At 33.2% G+C, this 27,852-nt stretch overlaps 1 protein-coding gene across 1 annotated transcript in view; it reads right to left on the bottom strand.

The window, feature by feature from the left end:
- Hcn1 (hyperpolarization activated cyclic nucleotide gated potassium channel 1) overlaps positions 1 to 27,852 on the bottom strand; it is a 275,653-nt gene that overhangs the window by 4,948 nt on the left and 242,853 nt on the right. Inside the window, exons 6-7 of the mRNA XM_090331963.1 lie at positions 22,920 to 23,160; positions 422 to 586 (exon numbers count right to left, since the gene is read on the bottom strand). Coding sequence (XP_090188089.1) covers positions 422 to 586; positions 22,920 to 23,160 — 406 coding nt within the window. The remainder of the gene's footprint in view (positions 1 to 421; positions 587 to 22,919; positions 23,161 to 27,852) is intronic.

The following is a 27,852-nucleotide window of genomic DNA, read 5'->3' as shown; positions in this document are numbered from 1 at the left end:
ACTAATTTCCAATTTGTTAATAGAAACATATAATTGTACCTTAACCACAAAAAATACACCCTTTGGAAGAATTTGATTTGTAATACAGACTCATGCTATTACATTTTAATTCTATGTTAATGTTATTTAGAATTTGTATCTGTGCTTTTTACCTGCATATTCAAACTGTTTTGGCATCATCAGTTGGAGTTTCAGACTGTGCAGCTGATAAAAACATACATGAGTAAATAAACCCAGAATACTCACCAAACCTTGGTAGATCTTTCTTGAAGTAGGACTACAATACACTGCTAATTAATTCTACACACACTAACAAGGAAGGAAGGAAATAATATTGGAGATTTATAATTATACATTTCTATTGTTACACACAGTAGATTAGAACTCTATTGGGTTTGAAGAAAGTTAAAGTAAACAGTACCTATTCGATCTAGTCGGTCAATGGCAACTGTCTCAAAGGCTCTCCTCATCATTGGGTATTCTTCCAGGACCTCATTGAAATTGTCCACAGACAGAGAATAAAGACGACAGTATGTGTCAGCTCGGACGCTGGCAGTTCGACGTCCTTTCGTCAGCAAGCAAATCTCTATGAAAACAAAAGAAGAATGGCTATTGGTTTTGCAAGATAGGCATTTTATAACTAATGCTACTTTAATGTGGAAAATTCCAGTGATTAGCAACATGACCATTCCATGTTTTCAATTGTCAGTACCAACTGAAGAACATCATATTCGCTTTTTTGAACATTTAAGATCTTCGGTTTCAATGGAAGGAAAGCTTATCTTTCTCTTCTACTTCAATCAGTCTGAAATAACTAGAACCAAAAGACATGAATTAAAGGAACTTTAAAACCCACAAGGGAGTTCCAGAAAGGAAGGGCTCTATTTAGATTTTCTGAATTCTGGAGGGCAAAAAGCAGATGGTGTGATATAGAAAGAAAAGAATTTAAGTCCAAACATTGGCAACAAAAGATCTATGACCATGCAAAACTGGATAAGAGGCTCAGATAAATGTAGTCTATATATTCTCATTGAGGTCAGAATGAAGGAAATTATGACTCAAAAATAAAAATGTACTATAATGATATTCTCAAAATATAGTAAATGATCATTTCTAATTTGGATTTTCTTTTTGTGCTAACTAAAATCTTCAAGTTGTAAATTTTCCAGATCATTTTCTTAAGTTTTACAAACTAAATCAAATTCCTGAAAGCTCAAAAATTTTTACCCAGAAATATTTAAGGAATTATATTCAAGACCACCAATTTAAAAAATGGTAAAAAGAATTTCTAAAGTCTACAATTTCCTAACAAAAAAGAGCAAAACAATAATCAAATATCTAAGTTCATACTTTTCTAACCTTACTCTGTTGATTATTAGTAAGCACATACTGCAGAAATTTTATATTTTCTAATTGTCCATGAAACAATACCTGTAGCCTGCTCTCTGGTTTAAGTCAATTTGAAGACAGTAACAACATATCTGCCTTTACAGAAATCATAAACCCAAGCAAAATGATGTAATAGTCTTTAAGTATGCAAATGTTAGTGTGAAAACTCGAAATAAGCAGGAAGTTCTATACTTATGATCTTAGGATTCAGATAATAGAATATTGGTTCTCCGGCTAGATAGCTCCATGTTTTAATGATACTTGCCAAATGTTTCCTGTATTTCTTTAAGCAGTATAATGTATGTCTTAGGGTTTGGGGAAGTCCATAATAAAATATGTAGAGAATTTGGAATTCTTTTCTTTCTCTTTTTAAAAAATCTTTTGTTGTAAAGGTGAGACACAGAAACGTTACAGTCTGTCACTCCCTTCCAAGTTTTCCCCTTGATTTCCCCTCCCATCCAAATTGTAAAGTTCATTTCCAACAACCTATCTTGTGAGTACTATTGTATTGGTTGACCCTTTTTCCTTCAGATTGTATAAATCTTTGCCTTTTTTTTCTTTTTCAATAGCGGCATGCACTTAGAATTTAACTGGGATCTTGGATGCTTTGGAAGGTTTAACAAAGGAAATAAAACACAAAAAATATGAAATAGAATTCATGAAGAAAATGAAAATACAGCTTACAGATACAAGCTTTCAAAGGAGTACCATTACATATTTTCTAGAACCTATGTATTCTAATATTTTTACTTTTTTCACATTTTGAAAAACTGAACTAGGCATGTTTTAACAGTGTATTCACTTCTGTAAAATTCTTCATGACAATTTGCTTAGTTGTATGTTCATTAACCAATGTGTCATATTATAATCACAAATTTTGATAAACATTTCACATTATAATATATAAACAATGAAAAGTTCACATATTAAATTCCATTTGCTTGAGTTTTTACAGGTTTTATTACAGTGCATTTTTTTCTTTTTTTTCATATATTTTTTATTGTAATTAATAGAAGGGTTACATGATATTTGCCAGATAGATGGTGTGGTGCATTAATTTTCTTTTCTTTGTGCTAGTAGTGGCGTTTGGTTACTGTCTATTGGCTTTTTCACTCAAGGCTGGCACTGTAACACTTGAACCATGTCTCTACTTCCAGCTTTTTGTGGTTAAGTGGAGATAAGAGACACATAGGCTTTCTTGTCTTTGGCTGACTTTGAACCATCTCAGGCTCTTGGATAGGCATCAACCCCCTGATGTCCAGATTTACAGTGACTTTTTGAAACAACTAAAAGGCCATTCACTTGGCGAAGAAGAAATCTGTTAGTAGTGTACCTTGTCAAATGACACCTTAAAAAAAAACACAAAACAAAACAAAAAACTTCTCAATTTAGCATCAGAAAGCATGAGGCCTGGAAGATTAAATTTGGCCTAGTATACTATATGTCTTTTAATACTTCTAAGGTATGTGATAGATCATCTGCCCAATGTTATTTTTGCCTATATTCGTTAACCCTGATTGTAAACACTGAAGTTCACTTGACACTGCTCTCGGCTACATAAGCAGTTATTTTACAAGGTAAGGCAAATAGCTTCAAGCATTTTTGCAACTCAGAAATATTTTCCAGACCTCCAAAACAGCTTGATACTGCAATGTCACAGAGTTTATCAGGAATTTGTGAGAGAACTCTAATGTGTTCATCCTGAGTTTCTACAATTCCTGGTAAAACTTGTCCACAATTGCTCATTGTAAGCTAAGCATGATGCTTTCTTCTTTTATACCCAATACTGTGACACAAAAGTTCACATTCCAGAGAAATGTCTTGGATTCCTAATGCAGTGTTCATAGTATTGTTCAAGCAATTAATCAAATTTGATTTTCCTTCCATGTTTATACTTGTATTTTTCTGTATTCATAACAGTGAAATATGAAAATAGTGGCTCTGTGTGGCACGGGAGATGGTAATTTCTGGCTTAAGCAATTTGTATATCAAATCCAACTTCTGGAAGTTTTCTGGGTGTTAAATGAATTTGATTTGATTATAAAGCATTTTATGTAATGTATTATAAAATAAATATTGATTATGTAGTATCTGATGTATTTATACATCTAGAACTTTATATAATTTTCTGGGATAGAGCTTTAATGGATATATTTTTGGGTCTGGATATTAAAAAGTACTGATTATGTGCATATATACATGTGTCTATATACAAATGCATAGAGAGATAAGAGAGTGAATGTGAAAGTGAGGGGGGAGAGGCACAACACAAAACTGCCTTTCTCTAAAGATATAATTGATCATTATGATATGAATACATATGGTCCAATTTACACAGTAACTATTCCTCTCTTCTACTTAATGTTATTATTTATGATTTTCAGGTTATCTAAGTTTAGAGCCTTTACAGAGAAATTTTCCTTTCCCTACCAGTTTAATCAATTCATTTCTATTAAAATATAAATTGAAGATCTCACCTGGAGTTCTGAGTATTGATCTAGAAGTCTCACCTCAGACAAGTTGTGTATCTGTAAAGTTGTCATATGGATAAATAGAATAGTGCCTATGAAAGGCTTGCACAAACCTAGGATATTTTTGGTTCTTATAAAATATTCGTGTCTTTCCAATACTCTTTCTACTCTTCCTTGTCTCCTTTAAATTCTTTGTAATTTGTGCTCACTCTGACAGAGTAAGGGGAAATGCTTCATATACTAAATAGCTTTGTAAATTTTCTTCATAAATTTCTCATGAGCAAACCATCCTGGTTCCTTATACTGAGTCAAGAGTAAGATGGCCTCTCAGCATTTGTGGAGGCCTTTTAATAACTTTCCCAAAGAGAACTGCCTTTATGCTTCTTTTCTACTTTAACCACCTTGAATCTTAGCTCCTATAATGCATTATTGAACTTACTTGCCTATATTTCTCTATACAAATAGCAAGGTGATTAAAGTAAGTATGACCATCACGTTTCCAATATTTTCCACTTACTAGATATTTATACAAATAATATTTGGTCAAGAAATACTGAACAAGTGAGTCAATAAATGTAAAACAGAATACCTTATTCCAGATCACAAACAATTTTCATAAAAGGAGATTTTCACATAAGAACATAACATTCCCAAGAGCCACAATTTTGGGTGGTTGTTCTTGAGAAGTAGCTTGGGTCCTATCTTCTAAAAGTTATGAGGTCTCTTACTTTGTTCAACTTGATTATAAACATGTGTGGGAACTTGGATAATCTCTTGTCCTTCAGTTCTCTTGTGCTTTCTTAGGGTGTCTTATTTTTTTGTGTATGATCAACCTTGTACAATATTACTTACAAAATTGCATTTAATCTCTATGCTACGTACCTTTAGCATATTACAGTACTTGATGGACTTGATCAGGATAACTTCTGTATAGATAATAAATAATCACTTCTAGTCTCATGTTAGTACATGTGATAAATGCAGACTTAAATCTGTTATGTAACTGAGATAAAAGTCGAGTAAAAATATCAAAGCTAAGAAGGCTAAGAGCACAATTTTCTTGCTTCTATCCTGCTTTAAAGACCGACCAGATTAGTTCATATTTTTCCTTTTGATTTTTAAATCTACCAATGCTCAAATCTTTAAAAGTTAATCAAATACTTTGAATTATAAATGCCTTTAAAAAGCAGCCAGGCTTTTAAAAAATTCATTAAATGATTTCAGCTCTCAGATACCTCAATTTTTTTTGAAATGATATCTTGACAGCTCTGTTTTCTTGGGTGGCTTAATATACTCACACAAAATGGAAAAAATAGTTTCCACAGAAAATACATTCCCTAGCAAGTTTATTTAGGAGAGTTTTGAAAATAGAATGGGAAGAAAAAAAAGAACATAAATTAAGGTTTATGAGGTAAATGTGTAGGAAAAAGTTTATTATTTGTTTTCCAAATGTATCAGCTGACTATCTCTTTCTCTTACAGACACACAGTTTTTACAGGTCACACATACAAACATAATAATGAATTATTGAAAAAAATAAACATTTTATCTAATATAAAAATTAATGGTAAACACATTCAAATTAGCTGCTTGCTGAAGATTTTGTCTAGCTTTTTTTTTTTTTTTCCCAGTCCTGGGGCTTGAGCTCAGGGCAGGAGCACTGTTCTTGAACATTCTCAAGGCTAGAGCTCTACCACTTGAGCCTCAGCACCACTTCCAGTTTCTTTATAATAGGAGTGATTTGAAAATAAAATGGAAGTAAAAAAGGACAGAAATTAAGGGATAATAATCATTCAAGTCCGGGAATAATTTCCCTGAAACCATAAACTTAAAGGAAACTATGGGGAATGCAAGAAAAGGGAATAATATTACTTGCTTGAGAATTGACCATTGGAAATTCAATCCTAGTATTTTTAAAAAACTTACAAATAATATTATGATTTTTCTTCAGATTACATAAATCTTTGACCTTTTAACTTATGAATAATTTTCAAACCTAAATTTTCTGCTATTGACTTTAAAGAACCTAAAATAACACATTTTACATCACAGTATGTATAGTTCTGAACTTCTAGTGTGACAAGCAGATCCTTAAGAAATGAAGCAAGGATATGCACTTCATAGACCATTAAGGGGGGAAGGGAGGAGGACAGTAGGATAAAATAGTATGTGTTCAGGTTCAGGGGATAGAGTGTATAAAAACAGCTTCACAAAATTATAGGAGTTTGTCTAAGTATATGGATAGATTACTATTATTCTGAAACCTGGTCATATCCACAGTGTTATTTCAAGATCCTTAGGGCAGATATCTGTATGTAAGATATTTTTTAGAAAACAGGTATTCTCCTGTAATTTATGGGAAAGGTACTCAACCTCCATCCTTCTCTAAAACGTGATTTCTCTTACAACTGATTACAAAACAAAAGAAAGGCGGAGGGTGGGGGGAAGAATGTAATTTGTAAAACAAGCTGAGAGGGAGACTCTCAGCAGTCAAACAAAAGATTTTTGGATATTAAATATACAATCAGAAATAGGGATTTTCCCTAAATAAAGCTGTCACACTGAGAACTAAAGTGATCTCTCCCCCAAACCAGGACAATGGGAAACTTCAACCCAACTTGAAAGAAAGTATGGAATTTAAAATTTTGAATGTAGACATAAAAGAAAACACTTAAGGTATCTGTACTATGGGTGAAGATCAAAGGTTGTGTTAGGGAAAAATTAAGCAAGAGTTGACATCAGCAAAAATTTCATTTCATGAAACTTCCTTAAACCAAGCCACTTGCTTCTAATTATTCTTCAGAAACAATGTTTCTGTGAGTTCACTTCTATCATATGCCCCAGAAAACCTGTGAAAATAATCAAACAAAATTTGTCTCTGCTCTATAGATGATTGCTCATAATCTAGCTGGGGAACCCTCTTCCATGGGAATACCTTTTATCAGATTGTACATAGGAAAGAAATCTAACACTCTTATGAGCAGTTTTAAAGAAAATAGTTTCAAATAAAGTCTAAGTATTCCTGAATTATAAGCATGTTAGCCCCTTGTGATCCTTGGCCTATGTGAACTACTGTGGTTTTTTTGGATAAAATCTATATCTGACTTTCCTGAGATGGTCTTCTAAGATTTCTTTTTTTTCACCTGTACTTCCTTATTTAGGTAACTTTGTTTTGATGCAGATGTTTAGTCAATCCATTCTCTTAAAGGATTCTACTTTTTTTTTTCTCTTCCACTGTCTTTATAGACCATAGTGCATTCTACAAATCTAATACGTGAGTAGCTATTGAGAGGCTATGAAGTGAGTAAAAAAAATTCTATTTATGGAGAAATCATTTTCTACTTCTTAGTATTCCAAAGTATAGGTTGAACTTCTAGTTGGAAATATGTTTTTCTGAAATTTCTCAGGAACAATTTATTATGCAAATAAGATAACCATATTATCAACCATCAACTAAAACCACCTACACTAACCAATTAATGTAATGAAGGTAAATAGCTGTTAATTGTTTTAAGCTCCAAGAAACATAAGTTCATGGGAGAACTAATGAGCATATTCAAGGTAATAATGATAATCATCAAAATGATCCTGAAGTTCTAAATATAATCATTTTTTTCTGGATAGATTTAAGTATAAATTGATTGTAAGAAATAATTCACATCAGAAATTTCCTGCTTTGGTTAGTAGAATATGCTGACAGAGGTAAACTGCATATTTAGAAACAGGATGATACTATACACTGAGGAATAATTTCTTTAAATTACCTTTCTCAAAATATGGTAAGTCTGGAGAAAAGGAAAGATTTGAAACTATGGGTTAAGATAGAAATCTGACAGTCAAATCTTACCACCGAGTTTTGTCCTGGTTTATGTACTGAGTAAGAACAAAAAAGGTCTGGGTTTTTTTGTGTGTTTTCAATGGTTTGCTAATTAAATAAAAGACAAATGTCAATACTTTTGTTTTATATCTTCTCCTTAAAAAATAGTAGTCTTTAACTTAGCCATAACAAAATCTGAAAAGAATGGAAATAAGAAAACTACATATCAACTGTGTCTCATCCTTGGGTTTTAAGCAAATGGAAGTGAATTTTAAAAACCATTATCATGTATACAATCTTTATAGTATCTTGTATATAAAAAATCTTAACCACCTAATATGGTTTTGTTTAGATGATGAAAGGACACCAGTAGGATACCATGAAGATGCTCTGGCTCTCATTACAGAGAAAGAAATGTAGTAATTCTTCAAAAGCTTAACTGAGATGGGATTGAATCCTTACAAAAATGTTGAAGTGTTCAAAAAATTGCAGAGTCCACCTTCACTGGAATCAACCAGTATAGTTATCTGTGTCCATGGAGGAAGAAAAAGGATCAACTGCTTAAAAGGATGAACATTACAAAAAGCTTACTTCTCCTGTATTTCTCTTATTTGATATTATTGTGAATTTCATTGTTGTAAGAAATTGTAAATACATACAAAGATATACCAGTATAAAATGCAATATCATATCTAGTGTCATATAACATCTATTAATTTCACAGAATGATATCACAGGCATTCATGTGGTCATCAAACAGCTTCAGCAATGATACTTTTACAGCTGGTTTATTTTATTCTACGCACTTTCCTTTTCCATTACTATTTTGGTATAAATTTCAACTGTATTATTTTAGCTCAAAATGCTCAGTGTTCATTACTATATGATTACTAAAAATCTCTATAATATCACTAGCACATTAAAAAGAGAAATTTCCTAATAATCAAAAATATGGGGGCCAGGAGTTTGGCCTAGTGGTAAGCAGCCTAGCATGCACGAAGACCCGGGTTCAATTCCTCAATACCACAGACATAGGAAAAAAACCAGAAGTGGTGCTGAGGCTCTAGTGGTAGAGCTCTAGCCTTGAGAAAGTTCAAGGACAGTGCTCATGCCCTGAGTTCAAGCCCTGGACTGGCAAAAAAACAAACAAAAAAAATATGCAGTCAGCAATTGATAATTTTACTTAGGACTACAGCAGTACCCCTTCCTGGGGTATGTGCCAATACATACAACTAAATGTGACTCGCTTGTCTAGGGTTCTCTATCTTGTTCTTATTGACATTTGGGCCTGATAATTCTGTCTTCTACATTTTACATTGCAGCACTTGGTTGGAAAAATATTTTTGAAGCATTGTAAATGTTTACCATTTCCATTGACGGATAGTTTCTAGTAGCTGACCTCTTGCATAAGAGGTGCATGGCTGTGCTGATAAGGACAGGCTTTTGGTCTCCTATCTGTATTAACTTTGCTCTAAAAGTCAAGATGGAAAATATGGATCATCTTTATTCCAGAAGCTTAAAATTGTGCATTAGATATCAAACCAACTATACTAAAACTCCTCGGGACATTTGACTTAATTAAGCAATATTTTTGGACTATCTTCTTGGAACATTGTAAAACAAATGCTAATCACTTTGTTAATGAAATAAATCTATTTAAACACATTGGACATGCTTTTCTAAACCCCTATTCTTTTTCTTTCCCATTAAAATGTCAGGTAATTCTTTTTGTTTTATCCATTTAATTAAGGATGATAAAAATAATGTTAAATACTCTGTGACTTTAGACATAGAGAAAAAGATGAGAGAAAAGGGATATAAATATTATGTTAGTGTTGGTGAGTAAGAGCCCATGTGGAAATTGCTTAGGACAGAAAGTTTGACTTGAGAAGTTTTGTCAGAGTGTGCAGGCAGAAATGTATTTGAGGGCTTGCAGACCAAGAATACAGCAAATTTTTTGTGTTTAATAAGCCATAGCATGTGAATGAAGGAATGTTAGAAATAAGCCACATGTAAGGATGGAGCATGAAATTTTATCATATATGCATTTCTATAACAATACAAAGGTGTTTGTGCTACAGAAACTACACTCACTACAGTCAAATACCACTGCTGTATATCTCTAAAAAGAATTTATGATATGTAATAATAGAAAAATGGTTACATAAATCTAATGGACATCTTTTCCAGAATAATACTTTATAAATCACTGAAAGCAATTCTGGAGTTATAGTGGCAGTTTTGTGTGACTTAGTATATATATATATATATGCATATTCATTAAAGAACATGAAAATTACCTTGAGGAAATAATTTTTATTGTTTTGGGTTATTCAAAATATACTACAAATACCTTGGGAACACATTAAAACTATGAACTCAAGTTACACTTAATGAAAGTGAGAAGAAAGTTTGTGCTGTACAATCTTTCTTACTTGACCATACAGCTAAATACAGTAGATAATGTTCATGGCCAAATTACTGACAAATCTTCCCCCAAATAGAATTAATGTTGCAAAAAATTCATTCCTGAATGCAATTATCCTTGGAATTAATTTCAGATGACTTAAGGTGAATTTCCAGAACCTATCATAGTTTTTCACTTGCATGTGTCTAATCAAGATGCCTTCCATCCTAACCTCAAACCATATCAGTTGAGTTTCATTGTATCAGAGTTATCATATACTTACCACCAACTACATGTTTCATACTGTGTTCTGTATATGAAACATCACAATAGGTTACTCATGTCAGCTTTCCTTATGGTTCTAAACACTAATTCTTTCAATTAGTAACAAGACAGCTCTTGGTAATTCCTTTCTACACAGTTTGCTTCTGAATATATAATGTTGGCCAAAACATCTTAAGTTTGATATAGGTGTTAAAGAGAAAGCATAACATATATATTATGACCAAAACCTTCCTGATAAATGGGTGTATGGCTTAGTGTTCCCATAAATATTCTCTGTACCAATTATGGGGAAGATATGGATGAGATTATTACTAAATCTGAAAGTCTTACTTTAAGATTGGGTTGTCCAATGTATGAGAAAATTCAGTATAGTAGTATCATAGTTCTAAATGCAGTTCTATAAATAAAATGATTTTACAGATTTAAACATTCATGAGTGGACACATGCATATCTTTATTATACCTCACTTATTTATAACATTTACTGAACTGATATTAAATACACTATTTTAAAATAAGCATAAACATGTACAATCATTTCCTGTATTTGAATACATAAAACATACATGAGATTAGGTTTTGCTTTTGAAATCATATCCATTTCAGATTGATTTCAGTGTTTGGATACATTCTTTTTAAATAATGTTGATGCTTAGATAAATGAATAAAATACTTCTTTTGTTATTCACAAACAAAAATTTCTAGTATTATTTTCTTTCAGTGAAGTTTTATGTTTTTATGTTCCTAGTGAAACTAGTAAGTAGAAAAATTTCTAAATAGAAGATTTTGCTTAGCTCCCAGCTCCTACTAGTTTGACAAGAATCTCAGAGAGATAGAAGAAAATAAATGTCATTTGAAATGTCAATTAACTCTTTCTGTAAGCTATGTAGTTACTATCTTTTATTACTGGAGGGCTTTGATTTTCTAGTAATCAGAACCTAAACCATTCTCAGCTCTTTTCATTGCATGGATAGTTTGATAATCATGGTAGGTTCATAGCTAGATTATGAGGTATACATTAATTTTATATACTGCAGTACAAACTATTTGGGTGGCTGATGGTAAGAACGTTTTGGGACAGCCACATTTGCCAGTCAATTAAAAAAGAGAATAGACTCAGAATTAACATAAACCAGCAGTAACATTTTCAGCTGGAAAATACATCGAAAATATTTTTCTGGGTTAAAAATGATAATGTTATACTTTGCAAACTGGTCTTTCAGTCTAAGAATATGAGTTTAGTAGTTTTGCTTAAAAGTGTGTAAAATTTTTATTCCATTGATATTTCTATCTATCACTGATTTATCATTCTAGTCCTTACTCTATTTATTTGTGTAACAACTCAATAGCATTACAGGGTCACAAATTATATTCTTTAGATGTTTTAACTCTATTCATAATATTAAATGTACACCAGCTCTTTATATGCAGATTATATATATATGTACCAAAGTATAATGTAAGATTTAAAATACAAACAGTATTCATACTAATGTATATTTGTCTTGATCAGGATAACTCAAAAAGCAACAAGACCTTTCAACTTTCACGTGAAAATGGAGTAAATCATCACATTTGTAAAATTTTATGATTATTTTGCTTATGTGGTACTGAGGAATTGGACCCAGGAGCTTTTATACATGCTAGGCAAGCACTAAACCACTGAGCCATATTCCCAGTCCCAGAGAAAAATGTGAATCCACAAGGTGATGATATAGACAGGTGACATTTTACTAGAAAATAATAAAATAATTGAACAGAAGAATAGGAAATAGAAAGGGCAACACGTGTCAAATTTCATTCTGATATGTAATAGACACATTTTCTACGTTTCACCAAATGATAAAAAGAAAAGAAAACCAGCTTCTCATGATAATCTCTATTATTCTTAACACATATGAAAATTATCTTGAGTCATTATAATAGGTCTCTTTAAAACATAATGACCCAAATCTTCAACATTATTGTCCATGCAATAGCTAATTCCATAAAATAGTTTATGGGTATCTAGCGTTCTTCTAGTACAATTTCTACCCACAAAGAATCAGAGGTGTTTTTATAGCTTTTAATGCATTTACGTCTGTGATGACGTTATTTATTAATTTACTTGCTTATTTATTGTCTGTCCCTTTCAACTAAAATAGAACTGCATTAGGACAGAATAATAATCTTCTCCATTCCTTATTGTACTGCCATTATCTTCTACAATCGCTAACACTGAATTACTCGACTTAGGATTGTTTGAGAAGTCATGAATAAGTCAGTTAATGAATGAAGTGTTTCTGATGCATCCACACATCATGTACCAATAACATACTTAATCTTTGTTTAATGAAAACCAATAAATCTTTTCTTAAGTATGGACACTAATAAAACAATAAAAAAAATCTAGGCACTAGTAGCTAAGGCTTGTAACCCTAGCTGTTCAAAAAGCTCAGATCTTGCTTAGTTCACTTAATATGATTTTCCCCAAATCTTTCCACTTCCTTATGAATGCGGCAATATCAACAATCCAAAAACCCTATACAACCATCTGCAAACATAGAAACAGTCATTTAAAAAATTTAAAAGCCCATACAGACAGAATAAAGGAAAATAAAATAAACTCACTTGTGACAACTTATCTCATTATTTTTAAATTTCTTATTTTATCACAGACCTGTACAGAGTTGAAATAACTGAACACAATGTAACTATCAAAAGAAAATTTTTACAGTGGCACACGGAAAAAACTGACTAACATTTTAACATAGAATTATGTATTTCTTCTCAGCTGCAGACTACTCGGCTAGAACATTAATTTGTCACAATATGAATGTGGAAAGCAGAGCTGAGTAATGCGTTTGGGCCAGATGACTGTCATGAATGTGAACAATTTTTTTCTCCCATCATCTTTCTCCAAAGAATATACTGTAACAAACATTTATATAAAATTTGTATTACATTTGGAAAAAGAAGCAATCATGAGATGGTTTAAGTATGTGGGTAGGTGAGAGTAAGTTATAGGTAGATACTACACCATGGTATATCATTATATTTTGTTATATTTTGTTACACTTGGAGTCCTGGAACACATTATCCATACAGACAAGGAGGAAAGACCACACACACACACACACACACACACACACACACACACACACACACACACACACACACATAAAACCACCCATGCCTGAGAGCTGTCCTACAAAGTAAGTATTATCATTACTTCGCTACTTCACACAAACTAAGCCTTTCAATGTCTTTTAATCTCAAATAATTGAGTTCAACAGGACCAACATTTGAGTCTGTCTTTGTGACATGGTTCATGTGCTGCCATACTACTGTGACAGAGACTATATTGGGCTGATTAAAGTGGCACTCACAAAACAAGAAACTATTTTAATACACTTTCTTCCCCCAAAGCAGATTTTTGAAATCTCTCGTGGTAATGAAATTCACAGAAATTGTCTTAAAGATGATTTTTTCTTATAAAGAAACTAAAACTAAAATGTATTTAGTTGATAGCTAAGTAGGAGCAAAGAGATCCAGAGCATACCTTCAAGGAGACTTAGCATCTGTGCACAGAAATGCTTGTTTTAACAAGTCCAACTGTGTTTCCTAACTATGTCAACCCTTTCCTTTGGCTATTGCAGAATCCAGTTTATGGAATATATCAAACTGCAGCCTTCTTGCTGAGAAGAGCTGAATGCTGCTTTAATTTTCCAGCTGGAAGCTGGCATTTCATCATGAACCAGGCATATTAAATTGTTATGTAAGTGGGAAGACCACAATGTCGGCCATATGGCAGCTTCTCTTAGCAGAAGACAAGACTGCAAATCAAACTGTGAAATCTGAATACATCTGATGTCACAATGATCGATTTGAAGATAAGGGCAGGAAATTTCTTTTTCTCTTCTGAGTATTATGCCTTCTTTCTAAAGCCCTGGAAGAACAATGGTCTGTTTAAAGGGAAAAACCAACAAGTAAACTAACATTCTGGGTCAATTTATGTATATTAATCTCTGTGTAGGATTTTTAGAATCTTACAGGCTCTCAGGTTCACATTTAGAGTCCTGCTTTGCACCACAATAAACTGAAGAGAATATCAGATTTTCAAAAATGGTTTTCTGAGGGGGGTGAGGAAATAGATGATTCCATATAATTGAAGCCTCAATGTCTCACTTGCGATGCTGTACCCAACTTTTAATGATTTCACAACTTTTTAGTTTCACAACCCAGCTTAGAAGTTACTTTATTTGGTGAACATAATGTAACCCCTCTATTAATTACAATAAAAATACATGAAAAAATAGGGAAAAAAGAAGTTACCTCATTCATCTTCTACATCTTCTTTTATAATTTTTATATTGTTTTCCCCCTTCCCTATCCTATTTCAAATAATCAGATAAACATATATACAATATATCAGATATCAAGGTAAAATACTATAACAATATGAGATAACCAAAGGACCGCAAAAAAATGAGAGATAACATAATACATTAAGGACAACAATCACTCATAATATGACTTTTATCCTCTACGCATTTTTACATCGCAGTTCACTGCATGTCTGGTATCTAAATGGTGTACATAGAAAGTAAATTCCTTGCTTTCATTGTAGAGAATCAGATGAAACCATCCAAACAACAAACACAACTGGAATAATGAATCTTTTCAAAAACAAGGAATATGATATAGTCCCTGAGTTGAGAACTTAATTATTATGTGCTTACTTTAATGCTTACACTCCCCCTCCCCGAGGATTTTCTCCCTTTAACTTCAATATACATAGTTTTCTGGAATCCAGTCTCTATGTATAGTTCTTCACGGACACAATCACTACTGTGTCATCCTTCTCTACTGCTGCTGTTGTGGAAAATTCAAATTCAGTATCTGGAAATTATGTCATTAGATTTACAAAAGAAAATTTTTCATGAAAAAAAGAGCCAGTGGCAGATGCAGTCACAGAGTTCACCTCTTCCACAAAGCAACCACTTCTTTCTTTGCTGTGTAACAAGGCTTTTCGTTCCCAGACCACTCAGTACAGTGGGCAAACATAGACAGCAAATGTAAAGAAATGAGCAACAAATCAAAAATATCATTCTAAGATGTTTTCTTCTGGGTTGAAAATGAAATTTCACATCTCCTAGTGTGATCTCTTTTTCTCATTTTCACTTTTCTTATATCTTTATAGAATTTTTGCAAGGAAGCAAGTAGGAAGGAGGTTTATATTCTGGGGTATTCTTCAGGTCCTGCAGACCTAAAAACTTTTGGAAGCATAAATTTCATTTGGAATTGTACTAAACATTTTTTTCTTGCTGATTCTTTTCAGCTTTTTTCTTCTTTATAAAATTTTAAAAGGTATCTGTAATTTGGATTGTGATTCATTTCCATGGTTCCTGAGGACAAAATTTCTCATGTGTTGCTTAAAAAAAATAGTAGCCATGACCAATTATCACCAGTTTGTGTTGTCGTCAGTTCAATCAATGAAAAGATTTTGCTCAAAGATATTCTAACTAAGGATGGCAGGGAAGTTGATGTGTGTTTTCTTTCCTAAAATAACTCCGACCCTCTGGCAAAGTCACAAAGCAAGAGGCCTATATCCACAGAAAAATGGGAATTGTGACAAGCATGATTAAGAAGGGCCCCAGAAATCAGAAATGACCAGGAATGTATTCAGTACCACTATGAATTTTTATACATTTATTCAATGCTTACCATAATTTCTTTTACCTTCCACAAATATTATTTATCTATTGTCTAAACATATTCACAAAATACAAGTTGAATTACTTAAAAGAACTACAAAGTTAGCAACAATATAATAACAATGGTATTGACATTGGTATTTCAGTTTTAGTAGATAAGGTTCCGATTTGGGAGGGAAGGATTATTATATCTCCCTTTCTTGAATAATCATACAAGATTATATCCTGTAACCAAATCCAAGATGCAAAATGATATGTTTAGAATGGACTTCCCTGCCTGGGGCATAAAGAAGCACTTCATAATTCTGTAACGCCTATTTATTTTCCACTTCTACTTCTATGATTCTTAAGATTATAGTGCAACAAATCACCTAACTCAACAGCACTAATCTCCATCCACAACCTAATCCCTTGGTAAGGTTGTGTCTATACAGTGCAAGAGAGGAAACTCTGTGTTTAACTGAACCTTACAGAGGTAACTCTGAGATCATAGAATAAAGAATGATGAAATGGGCCAGGAGTTTAGCCTAGTGGTAGAGTGCTTACCTATCATGTACAAAGGCCCAGGTTTGATTCCTTAGTATCACAAACATAAAAAGTAGTGCGGTGTTCTCAGAGCTCACAGCTGAATTTACTTTGTGAAAAAAGTCAGAAGCAAGAGACCTCTCCCTCCCTCCTTTTTTTTTTTCAGTTTTTGATGATTCTGTCTTCTTTACCTATCTATGGTCTATTCAAGAGTACATTTTCAGAAGTGTTAGGGGGTAGGGTACAAAAGAGAAACCAGGATGAAAAAGTACAGTAGTGGAGGTCACTGGACATTGATGAAAGTGACACAACTCATCAGTTGAAACAGGATGGACAGAATGAGGGAACAGAAGACATTATATGAAATGAAATATAGTCATCTGACTCCTATAATTGTAATCTATATATCACTCAATAACATGAAAGTAATAAAATAAAAAATACTGTTAGCAATTTTAGTTTGCCAAGGATATTTAAACATTTCAAATAACATTTATTACGCCTTGAAAAACCAGTGATTCAGTTCCACTCAATAGGACTCAATTTTTTCCACTTCATTATCTTTTAGTTCATATATTCTGACTTTTCTCACAAAGTAAATTCAGCTGTGGTGGAATAGAGTTTGCATGGATAGTAGGCTGGAGAAAAGTGTGTGTGTGAGTGTGTGTGTGTGTGTGTGTGTGTGTTTAAAATGACTTTCACAGTTCAATCTAAGTGTAAAGAATCCTTATTTCCCCACCTGTTGTGGTGTAGATCATTGATAACTTACACAACTGCACTTGTGAATGTAAGAATAGGGCTGCTGAGAGCCTGTCCTGAGCACAGCTATGAATGTGGGAACGCCTTCATCATTAGGCTACATACCAGGTGATTAGGACATGAACTGGACTGAATTCTAAAATTACATACATGTCTCTGAAAATTTTCGTTTTTGAAAATTAGTGTTCTTTTCATTTTCTGGATATATATTTGTGAATTTCGGACTCAAAATTTATAAATCTTACATGTATTTAGTTGTGTGTGTGTGTGTGTGTGTGTGTGTGTGTGTGTGTGTGTGTGTGTGTGTGTGTCTGTGTGTCTGTGTGCCATTCATGAGGCTTGAACTCAGGGCCTGGGAGCTGTCCCTGAGCTTCTGTGTTCAAGGCTAGTGTTCTACTCCTTGAACCACAGATCCACTTCTGACTTTTTCTGTTCTGGATGGCTTAAAAAGCAGTCCTCAGATCTCTAGGTATTGGTGTGTATTAACATATTTTTGTGGGAAATCAGCTGTTTAGAATTTTCAAGTGAAAAAATATTAGGTTGAAAAAAATGAGACTATTTTACCAATCGTTATTTTCAAAACACCCTCTCCCCTCCGCCACACATACAAATAATAGAGAGCTATAGGAACAAAACTAACCCAAGATCTGGAGAATATATACAAATTAAATTCTCAAGTATTGGTTCATCTGATATGAACAATGAATCAATAATTCCTGAGTAATGTTTTTGTGTGTGTCTTTAGTCATTTTTATGTGCATATTTATCATATAGCACAGACTATATGTAAACATTTTAGACATGAATTATTTAATCCTCTAAGCAAATGTAATGAAGTAGGAATTCATATTAGCTCAAGTTTGCAGATATGGAAACTGCCTTACAAAACATCCATGATTTTTTCTGGACCCAATAACATTTCCATGTCTTCTACTAATATCCTCCTGGTTCTCACATTTCCAGAAGTTTTACAGCTCAGGCCCTCACAATTTCTTGCTTTTCATTAACTATGAGAAAATAACTACCATTCTTTCTCACCAGACCATGAATCATCTCAAGTATCACCTGCTGCCATTTCATTTTAAAATGTTACATAGTTCACTTAGAAAAATCCTCAACTGTGCTACAACAAAATACAGCCATTTTTTCAAAAAATACTGGGACTTTAGAATAGGCAAGGCATCGTTTTAGATGCCCAGAAAGTGAATAAAATATAAGAAAGCAAATATGTCTTCCCTCAAGAGCCTCATTCCAGCGGAACTGTCATGCTGGCAGGGGTTGTAGAGAGAGTCTGTCTTAGTAACCTCATTTTACTGATGATGGTCTTGAGCCCTTGGATCTTAAACAAATTGCCTGAGGACTGGCAGTTCCATCCTATATGGAGCTATAGAATGAAACTCCGCTTCTGTGGGTACTGAGCACACTGCATATCACACTGCTTCCTAATCCTCATTCTAAAAATAGAATTTTTATCATTTAATTTGCAATATTATGAGAGACAAGCTATCAAATACTAGAGTATGTTTAGGCTTCTCAGAGACAACCAGTTAAAAAGCATAGTTCCACAGGAGCAACCACTGGTACAATTGCAAGGTGTGAGTTCTTTGGACCTTTAGAGACTTGAATTGAGGTCTAAATTTAAGAGTAGGTGAAATCTGGCCCATCATAATAAAGCCATTTGCTATTAGCACAGGTGCAAGGCCACATGGAAAAGGAACAAGCTACAGAGAGTTAAAATGAGGACACAGTGATAAATTAGCCATCTGTCCACCAGCAAAGATGCACATGCAGTAACCCAAGGACATCACTGTCATCCAAATCTCAGATTCCTAAGATTAGCGCTTTACTCCTAGCACATTCATAAAGTTGCTTGAGATAGTTATCAAGTATGGTCTTTAGGACTGTGTTAAATGGCACAACAATGCTAAAAAGCCCAATATCTTCTAGATGTATGTCTATAAACTATTCTTTAGGATACAGCTGTTACTTTGAGAAAGTCAAAGTAGTTTGCACTGTTTCCAGATGTACATTTAATGATTCCAAAGGTAACACTGAACTTTCCCAGGATGACATGGTCTGCACTTTGCTTTCTCAATTCTGGAATGATAATGTAGATTTATATAGTGAAAGGAGGCCTTTTTAATATTTTTTATTTTTGTCAGGTGAGCGACTCGAACTGAGGACCTGGACATTGCACCTGAGCTCTTTTGCTCAAAGCTAGTGCTCTACCACTTTGAGCCACAGTTCCAATTTCAGGTTTCTGGAGGTAAACTGGAAATAAGATTCTGAAAGAAACTTTTTTCTTCCTGGGCTGGCTTTGAGCTGCCATCCTCAGATCTCAGCCTCCTGAGTTCGTAATAATACAGGCGTGAGGTACCAGTGCCTGGCTAGTAGGGCCTTTTTTGTTTTGTTTTGTTGATATTTTTTTTTGTATGTGTGGGTCAAGTTGGCTTGAACTTGGCTTGGGAGCTATCCCTGAGCTCTTCAGCTCAAGACCACTACCCTATCTTTGCGCCAATCCCCACTTCCCATTTTTCTAGTGATTAATTGTACCCCGGCTGGCTTTGAACCTTGACCCTCAGATCTCATCCTCCTGAGTAGCTAGGATTACAGTTGTGAGCCACTGCACCTAGATTAGTAGGGCCTTCTTGATAAGTAAAATTTGAACTTCACAGGTAGTTGCTGTTCTCCCATCCTTTGCAGAAGCTGTGACTTTCTTACTGATACACTTCTCCCTCACTTTCTCTCCCACACTCCATAAATACAGATAGTGGTCATTAAAATGGTGCCACCACATACTAATAGTTCACACAACTTTACCAGAGAATTTGAAGTAGTTTACTAATGTTAGTACATTAATCACACCCAATTGAGACAGAGGAGGAACAAATTTGCCAAAGTAGGACAAAATCTTAGCAAAGCTGTACCAAGCCTCTGAAACCCACATGTGATGCTGCAGAGCAAAACCAGAAATAAATGAGGAAGAAATATAACATAGTCTAGCTACTGTATTTAGCAATGCCACAGTCAATTTAGGCTATTGTCACAAATTATCATGGACAGGATAATATATACACAACAGAAATCTCTTTCTCTCAAGAGGCTGCAAGTGTGACAACATGGCCAGGTTATCTAACAAATGGCAAAACAGCCATTGTCCTACATAATCACATTATAGAAAAAGAAATATTTGTCCTCTAGCCTTGACTTATAAGAACACTAATCACATTCACAAGTGGTTTACTCTCATGACTTAATTTCCTCCCAAAAGCTACTCTTCCTAATACAATCACATTAGGGTTAGAGGTTCAACATATAAACTCAGGGGCAACAAATACGTCTAGAACACAGAAAGCTATAAAATCAGTATTAATCAACACATTAAATCCAATTCTTTCCTATATTTTATAATGTCTGTTAATAGTTGTATAAGTATCAAATATAATAACATGATTTTATATTGGAAAAATGACAGAAATATTTAAATGTCTAGCATTTATTAAGATTTTGATAATTTTGAATACCTGATCCATGGTTAAGAAACATTCAATATTAGATTTAGTGCAAAAACTATTTATTTAGCAAAAAGTGATATATCAATCACTATGCTAAGAATGAGGATCCAAACTGCACACACCCAAATACATGCATTTAGCAGTTAAATAAAGTTAATTTCTTAAACTTTTTTTCTATTAGCATACATTATTTTTAGCAGAAGGTTGAATTGTGATACTTCTATACATGTATATAATCTGCTTGGATTAAGTGTCTCCTCTTTTTAATCATTTTTTATCCTCCATGCTTCCACTTTAAGGTTTTGTTATTTTATTTTTAGAGCTACTACTCAAAAGGAATAAACCACTTTTAGAAAATATAAATTCCATTATTAGATGTAGAAAAATGGTCTTTTTGTACAAATATATATCTATATATCTATATATAATCTTTCCAGTAGACATATAATTACACTTTGGATGAATTAATATAAAAACAAAAATGTAATGGATACAGCAAATTATTTTACTATATTATTCATAATAATAAGGTTGTAAAATTAACAAAAATATAGGTACCAATTCTAGACATTTTCTCTATTCAAAATCTAGTTGAGGAACACTAAAACTTTCAATTTCTTATTGAAAAAGTAGTTCAGATTAGCAATCATTAAGATGAGAATTTATGGGTCCATACCATAGAATACTAGCAAATAACAATCATGGAGGGTCCATGAGCAAGGCCAAGTAGTAGCGTGCCTGCCTAGCATTCATGAAGACCTGGGTTCAATTTTTCAGTACTACATACACAGAAGAATCCAGAAGTCATGCTGTAACTCAAGTGGTAGAGTGCTAGCCAATGACAATGCCCAGTCCCTGAGTTCAAGCCCCCAAGCTAGTCCCCCTTCCCCCGACAAAAAATCAAGCCATGGAGAAGTTACGGTACATGGAAGAAATATATTAATAATATTTAATTGGGTTATAAAAGATATACATCCAGTAGAAATATTCAAAAAGAAAAAAGTTAACAATGAAATCCACAAATATAAGAAGTTGATTATATGTCTATATTATGTATATGTTATATATTAATGTTTTATATTTCACATATAAGACATGTTATATATTATATAATATTTTAAATGTCTATATATTATATAGTATTTAAGACATAAAATATTATATATTAGGTAAAAACTTAATATCTAATATATATAATCAACCTTACTAGAATTTACAGAAAATATAAGCTACAATTTTTATATAAGAGGACAGAACTTTAAGTGAATCAACCAAGAGAACAAGCAGTCTTTTCAAATACAGTTTAGTGAGATGCATTTTAATTTAAAATAGTCATAGTTTTCAACCCAACAGTTGAATTTCTAGGCAATGTTTATATATGTGTATAAACATAAATGACTACTTTGATATAGTAGAAATAAATGTTGGAAAAAATCCAAACCCTTAGCAATTTATGTTGCTACCTAAGTAGAGGATATATTTCTTGCCATCACTTAGAGCTAGAGGTGATACCACAAATAATTCTGCCCAGATATATGTGAATCACTGTCATACCGGCACCTTTGGGGCACATAACTGACAAAAAAAAATCTTCTACACATCCCTTTCTTTTTTCTGTACCATCTTGTAAGCCATATCAAATATAGTAAGAAGAAACTCTCTCATAGAGCTAAGGACAAAAAAAATGACAGACTAAGTTTAAAATAAATGGAATCAGGGTCCCTGAAAACTACTGTGGAGACAGTCATGTAACTCTCTGAGGACTTCTGTGTGAGGAAGAAACATATTTTATGTGTGGTTTATGTTGTTATTGTTTAGTTCCAATGAATGAGGTTGAAACAATACCTTACCAAGGCAGTTGTAAATACATATATCTTGAAACTCTAACCTTGAAATGTGAAAAATAAAACATTTATTAGACTTCAAAACAAGTTCATATGAAGCAACATCAACAAAATATCATTATGATATCTCCAAAATTCTGAAAAATACATAACTCAAGAAAGTTAGATTTTTATCTCAGGAAAGTTAAGATTGTATTTTATAAATACCAACCTCCAAAGTAAGAGCCATCTGTCAGCTTCATTTCTTTACTGGATTTTGTAATGACACCAGCAACACCGTGTTGAATGAAATACATTTTCTTCCCCACGGCTCCTTCTCGAATAATATAATCTCCAGGTTGAAATACCTCAAATCTCAACTTGCTCAGCATAGCAGTCACGAAATTAGGATCAGCATTGGCAAAAAGAGGCATCGTAGCTACCAGTTTTCGACAGTTGAAGTTGACTATTTCCTAAACATGGCAAGAGTTAACAAATACAAAGAGAGATACAAAAAATATTTTTATTTTGTATTTTTACTTTTTGTATTTTTATTGTAATTAATAGAAGGGTTATAGTTACTTTTGCCATATAGAATGTGCATTACTACACACACATTGATACCTTTTCTCATATTACCAATCATATTTTTAAATGCTGTAATACAAAACTGCTACCAATTTTAGAATAAAAATACATCCATTCTAAAGATCCACAAGTCTCTCTCATGACAGAGATTGTGTTTGACTTTTCTGTTGGAAATTTTGTACTCTTGGCACCTATTGTGATAGTCTATTACAGTAGCCAATAAGTATTACATATAGAGTTTCAACCTCAAATAACTTCCCATTTCTGTTTATAAAATTACAACTTAAATGAGGAAATTGTCTTCTTTTTATCATTTACTTACCAAAAACAACCCCACAAAAACTGAAATACACATCCTATCTATGTGCTTGCAATTAATCCTTCTCCATTTGATGATACTGAATAACCTAGTTTGTACTAATCAGAAGGAATTCTGAGACAAGGACCCAACTGTCTCAATGAAGACATTTTGATGCTGTTTTGGTAATGTCATTCACCTCCCAGCAAGTAAAATGTAGTGCAAAGAAAGGTTAACAAAGGAGAAAAGCAGGGCACTGGTGGTTTATGACTGTAATCACTCAGGAGGCTGAGAAGTGAGGATCAGGGTTTGAAGCCACTTTAGGCAAGAAAGTCCTTAAGACTTAGAAAAAGGCAGAAGTGGCACTGTGGCTCAAGTGGTAGAGCATTAGCTTTGAGTACAAAGAAGGTCAGAGACAGGGGGTCAAATACATTAGAGGGTATCAATGTTCAAGAAGTAATGTACCTTGCCCCATTCGTTAGGAAATGGAAATACTTAGAAAAAATCATATTAAGTGAAGTAAGCCAGACTCAAAGGAACATAGGCGCAATGGTTTCCCTCACTTGTCATAATCAGTAGAAACCTTGGGCTCTCTTAGCAGAGATTTGCAATAGAGCAAAACCTTGATACAAAAGGCCATATAGTATGATGCTAAATGAAAGGATCTCTAGGATATAGAAACATAAGCCATATAATGAATGATTGTTGTTCTTAAGGTACTATGTTATCTCTCATCTCTTTTGCTGTCCCTTGGTTATCTCATATTGTTACAGTATCTCACTTTGTTACCTGATATATCGGATATATTTGTATTTGGTTATTTGAAATTGGATAGGGAACGGGGGAAAACAAGATGAGGGGTGTGGGTGGGGGGGAGGGAAATGGGGACCAAGACATGTGAAAGGGTATCAATGTATGGGAATTAATGTACCATCTATCTGGCAAATATCATGTAACCCTTCTATTAATAAAAATATATGAAAAAAAGAAGTAATGTACCCCCTACCTGACGAATGTCACTATAACCCCTCTATACATTATATAAAATAAAAATTTTTAAAAAAGAAAGTAAGAGACAATGCCCAGGACCCTAATTCAAGCTCCAGAACTGGCATAAAAGAAAAAAAAAGAATAATCTAAAATAATTTTTCTAAAAAAAACCCTACATTTTCCAACACCTTCTTTATTTCTGTAAAGAATAATTGACGGAGAAGAGTTTATTGTCATTTCTTGAATTGTCTGCTTATTTGAATTATAGGCTCAAGCCAATTCTAAATTAAAAAAAAAATTCCCCAAACACAAAACTGTGCATGCTTGATTCTATCCAAGATGTGACATATTGTTATCTGTCTAGACTGGCACAGAGATACCTTACTTGCTAATGAAGGCAAAAATGCAATCCTTACCTTAATACTAATGTGCTCTTGGTAACAAAAACTGTTATGGCAACTGCACCATACTGATATGATTATTTGAAGAAGCAGAGGAGGAGAAACACAGTGGGCATATGCTTCCATTTTTATATTTATGAGTATAAATACCCATAATTGGTTTAAAGTTTGAAATATGTTTTATTGCACTAGTGTCACCAAGAAGAGAGCAAAACAAAAACAAACTTTACAAAGAAAATTCCTTCAAAATTCACATAAATGTCAATGTGATTTTTTAATGTTCACAAGTTGCTGTCTAGCGACATGATGAATTTCTGATGTCAAAACTAAACATTTTCACCTTTTTACATTAAAAAATCAACTCATATTAGGAAGTTAATTTGAACAGGATTGAGAAATTTTGTTACACTTTTACTTTGTTAAAGTAAGTGACAATAAAGAATTGGTGTAATGAAAGTAGTCATACAGAAATCAGACAGTGTTATATAATATAAAGTTATTGAAAATGGACTTGTTTCTTATAGATTCATGATAATAATACTTAGTGTCATGATCCATAAATGCTATTTTGCATATAAAAATAACAATTCCATATATATTACCTAACTACATGGCAAGAATGCATTTCTGCAATAGTCTTTACATAAGGTGCCTCATAATAGAATCAATAAGGCCTGATGATTCACTTGTTTCTTTGAGAAACTCTCAGACAGATAAGGAATTTCAGAGAGAGAGAGAGAGAGAGAGAGAGAGAGAGAGAGAGAGAGAGAGAGAGAGAGAGAGAGAGAGAGAGAGAATATTACGTTGCTTTAGAGCCAAGAGGGTATTTTCTCCTGCTGTGTTTGCCAACTGTGTTCTCAAATTCCTAGCTGGAGATGAACCACTGGGAAGCCAAATAAATAATCCTAGATGCTTTGAGAAATGATGCACATGATTCCCCCTAATAGTTCAAGTTGGAAATGATATTTGTTATCCATTATATTTTCAGTTGGAACCCAAGCTATAATGTATATTTGTTGAGAAAACAAATCTTAACTACTACATGAGATAGAAATTTAATCAGATTTTTGTTGCTGTTTTAACAAGCAATAAGTTATTTAAAATTTCTAAGACATTCACACAGGGAAACTCATATAAAATTTTCTCTTTTCTATTATCTCTTCAGGATGCTTTCAACTACTAGGAAAGAAATAATAGCTCAAGGGCATTAAGACTTTATGTCAAAGTCCATCTCTTACAAAACTGGCATATGAAAACAAGCAAATTTCAACAAATAACATATTTGTAACCAATTCTGGAAAGAATGTGGGGTGAAAATGGAACCTTCATGTACTGTAGATGAGATTGTAAATTACTGCACCCAATATAAGAAGTAGAATGGAAATTTCATAAAAGATTAAAGACAGAGCTTCTTAGCAGTGTTTCATGCCACTGATGGACATATATCTGAAGAACTGTAAATTAACATACCAGAAATATATCTACTTATCTCTGTTCATCATAGTACTGTTCACAGTACCCATATAATGAAATCAGTCAAAATGCCCCATGGTAAGTAAATGGATAAAGAGTACAAAGCAAAGAAAAATGAACTCATGATATCTTCAGGAAAATGGTCAGGGCATCATATTGAGAAGAAAAGTGCAAAAAAAAGACTGTTTTCACTCATAATGTGGAAGCTAGAGCTAAATGACATACCTGTTTGTGTGTTTATTGACATATATAATGTATATAAATGTATAGATATATATGTATGTGTATATATAGGTATATATGCTACATGCACATACATATACAAATAATTATATATATGGATAAACAGAGAATATAAACCTAGGTAAAAGGACTACTTAGAGGAAAAAGAGAAGGGAAAAAGACAGGGTGAAGACTTCTGTAATCTATTGGGGGTACATATGAAAATAACATCGCAAGCCAGAGTGGAGGCCATTGATCAATGCAGTGATGGTAGGGAAAGAGGAATGGGCTGATAAATTACTAAATATTACTGTGCACATTCTGTTTTTCAAAACATCCAATTCTGCTCCATTCTAAAATCTTATGACTAACCTATGATTACACAAATTAACCATAAAGTAAACCTTAATAGAATGGACTTGTAGTGACATCACTCAATTCCTGCACTCCAAGCACCCCATATTTTTTACTCTCTGCTGAGCACCTAAGAGCATCCTGCTAAGAACTGAGATAGACAATTCAAAGGCATCCAGAATCAGAGACTTCCAAATGTTTTTATGAACAGTTTTTAGAAAATACTGAGTTCTTGAGGTCAAACAATATCAATAATGCTTCATCATTTACAAAATTCAAAACCCTCTTTTCCATTCCCATTTAGCATCCTGAAGTCATTTTAACTAAAAGGAAAACTGAATGTTGGTGGGGGTTCTTAAAAGGAGTAATTTTATTTCAAAAATAAAGGAGCCAACATTTATTGAGCTCACACTGAGCTTCAGATGTTGCTTGTAATATTTTACAAATGTTAACTTACTTTATTCTCACAACAGTAGTCTGTCTTAGGTATTACTTCTGCTCATTTTAGTTATTACATAATCTCCCCTGAGCACACATGAAGGTAAGAACTCAGTTTATCAGGCAGCCTGGCTCCCTGGCTTGGGGTTTTGATGGATTCTAACAAGTCACTGTGCAGTTAATATCTACAATTACCACAAACTCTGAAGGTTTTGATTTTAGCCATACAATTTTAGCCATACAATTCTTTTGAATTGAATATAAATTTTAAAAGTCTCTCTTGAGCCTTTGATGATTGTGAGATGGCAAACTAATAGCTTTAAACTTGGCTCTTCCAGTGTCTCCTAAAGCAACGAGTTTTACAAATCTGCATGTAGGTGTTTTTTATAAATGGTATGCAT

Source organism: Megascapheus bottae, chromosome 4, assembly GCF_031878675.1.
Source record: "Megascapheus bottae isolate mThoBot1 chromosome 4, mThoBot2.hap1, whole genome shotgun sequence".
NCBI lineage: Eukaryota > Metazoa > Chordata > Mammalia > Rodentia > Geomyidae > Megascapheus > Megascapheus bottae.
The sequence above is the reverse complement of the archived record's forward strand: the minus strand, read 5'-3'. Positions and strand labels throughout refer to the sequence as shown.